The 3,175-nt window shown below is 56.8% G+C and overlaps 2 protein-coding genes across 2 annotated transcripts in view; one reads left to right on the forward strand and one right to left on the reverse strand.

The window, feature by feature from the left end:
• TSR1 (TSR1, 20S rRNA accumulation, homolog (S. cerevisiae)) overlaps positions 1-730 on the forward strand; it is a gene marked incomplete at its 5' end in the record, with an annotated part of 5,220 nt that extends 4,490 nt beyond the window's left edge. Inside the window, 3 exons of the mRNA XM_009995125.1 lie at positions 2-99; positions 227-301; positions 399-730. Coding sequence (XP_009993427.1) covers positions 2-99; positions 227-301; positions 399-571 — 346 coding nt within the window. The remainder of the gene's footprint in view (position 1; positions 100-226; positions 302-398) is intronic.
• Positions 731-1,244: 514 nt separating this feature from the next.
• The window catches only part of SRR (serine racemase), a 3,313-nt gene continuing 1,382 nt past the window's right edge, over positions 1,245-3,175 (reverse strand). Inside the window, exons 2-7 of the mRNA XM_009995126.1 lie at positions 2,822-2,957; positions 2,506-2,609; positions 2,312-2,431; positions 2,128-2,202; positions 1,691-1,900; positions 1,245-1,442 (exon numbers count right to left, since the gene is read on the reverse strand). Of these exons, the coding sequence (XP_009993428.1) occupies positions 1,245-1,442; positions 1,691-1,900; positions 2,128-2,202; positions 2,312-2,431; positions 2,506-2,609; positions 2,822-2,957 (843 nt within the window). The remainder of the gene's footprint in view (positions 1,443-1,690; positions 1,901-2,127; positions 2,203-2,311; positions 2,432-2,505; positions 2,610-2,821; positions 2,958-3,175) is intronic.

Genomic DNA, 3,175 nt, shown 5'->3' on the forward strand with positions numbered 1-3,175 from the left:
CCCCCGACAGGATCGTCATCAAGCGGCTGGTGCTCAGTGGCCACCCTTTCAAGATCTTCACCAAGGCGGCCGTCGTGCGATACATGTTCTTTAACAGAGGTACAGCCTGTGGGGTGGGGAAGAGGGGATGTGGGAGCAGAACTCCTGTCCCTGTGGGAGTGGTTGTGTTGGGGCAGCAAAGCCTGTTTCTTAGTTTCTTACCTGCCTTTTCTCTTTTGCTCTCCAGAGGATGTGATGTGGTTTAAGCCAGTAGAACTGAGGACAAAGTGGGGTCGAAGAGGACACATCAAGGAGCCATTAGGTAGGTTTGAGTCTGTGTTTATCTCTGTGCTGCTGGGCAGGGTGTAGTCCTTGTGGGCAGGAGAGACAGCTAATGGCCTCTTCTGCTCATTGCCTAGGGACCCATGGCCACATGAAGTGCCACTTTGATGGACAGCTAAAATCTCAGGACACGGTGCTGCTTAACCTCTACAAACGTGTGTTTCCAAAATGGACTTACGACCCGCACGTCCCAGAGCCCGTGTCCTGGGAGAGGAGTGAGAGCACAGTGCCAGAGGTGGAGATGGAATGAGCCTTTGTGCCTCAGCTCCCTGGATGCTGTTCTCAGCCCGTGCACAGTGAGGACAGCACTGATGTCCTGGACCTGTTACTGCTGGGGTCTGTACAGGGGCAGCTGTCTCATCAGCTGCTGCTCAGGTACCAGCTATAGATATTTATTTTAATTGAAAATATTTTTAAAAAACATCTAAGTGCCTGTGTCTTGGTAGTGGTGGTGGGCAGCTGTGGAGGCTGAGCAGGGAGGCTGTGTGCACCCCTTCTCTTGTAAACCCCATGGCCCACTGGAGTAGTTGTCTATCCCTTGTACCCTGCCATAGGGTCCAGGGATTTTGCTGTTTTGAGGACAGGAGTTTGTTGGAAGTTGATGCTGATTGTTGATGTTGATTGTTGATGCTGAGGAAGAAAGGGAAAGTAGCAGGTGGGGAAAGGGACTGAGTGCAGCTCACTGTAGGCTTGACTCAGAGCAGGTGGCTGGGGAGAGGAGAACAAGAAGCACTTTGCTTTTAGGCCCTCTCAGTAGTGACCCTTTGCTTTGGAACCAAGTGACTGCTATAGAGACCAGCTTCCCTCATCCCGCACCAAGAACTTCCAAACGTTTAGGGTCATTAATCTGTTTTTAGTAGAGCACAAACCAGACTGTACAACTGCAGTGCGAGGTTTCTGCTGCTCCAGACACCACTCCATTCTCATTCTGCTTTCCCAGGGAGGTCTGTGAGCCAGGTCAGGGAGCTCAGGTCCACGTTTCCCCCACAGAGCACGACACAAACGTTCTCCACATCCCGGGGGATGGCCTGGAACTGCTCCGAGAGCACGGCTGCCACTCCCACCCCCGCTGTTGGCTCAATCAGCAGCTTCATCCGTTCCCACACCAGCCGTGTGGCTCTCTGTGGGGACAGAGCAGCAGCTGTCAGCCCAGCAGTGAGCACAGGCAGCTCTGGGCTGCCAAGGGCACCATGTGTACTCCCTGGGGAGGGAGAGCAGAGCTTCCGCCAGCTTCTTCCAGCTGGAGATAGTGTGGGTGTTGTGCAGCTGGTGTGAAAGGGGCTTGTGCTGCCCTGGGGGGGCGTAGGGGTGAAAGGGGCAGAGTGTATATGGAGGCAGTTGCCATGAGAAGGGAACAGGGGGCCTTTACCTTGATTTCTTCCTCTGAGACTGTGAAGACATCATCAACCCAGTCCCTGATGATGGGCCACGTGGTTGGTCCGATGCTGGTTTTAACTGCATCTGCGATGGTGTCCGGCGGGTGAAGGTTGGGGGTCAGCTCCCCCCTTACCTTGGACTGGTAACAGTCATCTGCATTCTGTGGCTCAGCAGCAAACACCTTCACATCTGGTCTCAGAGCCTGCAGGGAGCAGGAGGAGCTGCTCGGGTTGGACTACCTGCCTGTCCTCTGCTGCTGCATGCACAGGCAGCCAAGCAGGCCACGCTGCTGCCGGGCAGCCCCAGCCAGCCATGGGTTTCCCCAGCAGGTCTCTGGTTTTGAAAAGAAAAGCTGCTGGCTGACTTTGGGAGCCCTGTCCTTCCCAGGGGGAGATGCAGCCACTGCTCCCTCCATGAGCTGTTGCCTACCTTTATGGCCACAGCTATTCCTGCAATCATTCCTCCACCTCCAACAGGAACCACCACTGCGTTGACCTCGGGTGCCTGTGCAGAAAGGAATCGGTCCTGGTATCTCAGGTTCCCCCTTTTTGCTGTACCCCTGCCCATGAGGAGCAGAGCCCTGGGCTGGGGCTGGGCCCTGTGTTTCCCTCACCTGCTCCAGCACCTCCAGGGCAATAGTGCCTTGCCCTGCGATCACTGCTGGCTCCTGGTTGGGGTGCACCATCACTCCTCCTGTCTCCTGGACTACACGAGCTGCTGTCTCTGCTCTGGACTAAGAGATAGACAGCACGTGATTGCCTCTGTGCAGCTGGGCTGTGACCCTGCTCAGCCTCCCTGTGCCCTCACCTCGTCACTGGGCTCACAGAGCACCAGTGTGGCACCATAGCTGCTGATGGCAGCTTGCTTACAGCACGGGGCTGTCCGGGGCACCACGATGTAGGCTGGGATCCCTGTGTGATGAAAGAGGAGGCAAATCTTAACAGCCAAAAAGCTGCAACCAGCTGGTTGGTGTTGCAGGAATGAGGTGATGCAGCCGTGTTGAGGAGAGGGGCACCCTGCTTATCTCCAGAGCTGCCTCTGCCCAGGATCCACCTCTGCATCTACTCCTGGCCCTGTGCCTGCTCCTCCCTGGGATGGAGCTGCAGCTTGGGGTACCTGTTACCTTCTGCCTGGGCAGCACAGGCGAGTGCCTGGCCATGGTTCCCGCTGCTGTGTGTCACCACGGCACGGGGCAGCCCCACACCAGCACGCTGGGTGTCCTCAACGAGGGTCCTGACGGCGTTCAGGGCACCACGGATCTGGAGAGAGCACAGCCCCCTCGGTGCTGCTGCCCAGGAGCTGGCACACGGGGCAGTGCAGGCACAGGGGGAGTGTTGTAGAATCACAAGCTGATTGGGTTTGGAAGGGACCTTAAAGATCATTTAGTTCCAGTCCCCTGCCATGGGCAGGGACACCTCCCACCAGCCCAGGCTGCTCCAAGCCCCATCCAACCTGCCCTTCCACACTGCCAGGGATG

This window comes from Chaetura pelagica, unplaced genomic scaffold (assembly GCF_000747805.2).
Source record: "Chaetura pelagica isolate M959 unplaced genomic scaffold, ChaPel_1.0 scaffold713, whole genome shotgun sequence".
Lineage (NCBI taxonomy): Eukaryota > Metazoa > Chordata > Aves > Apodiformes > Apodidae > Chaetura > Chaetura pelagica.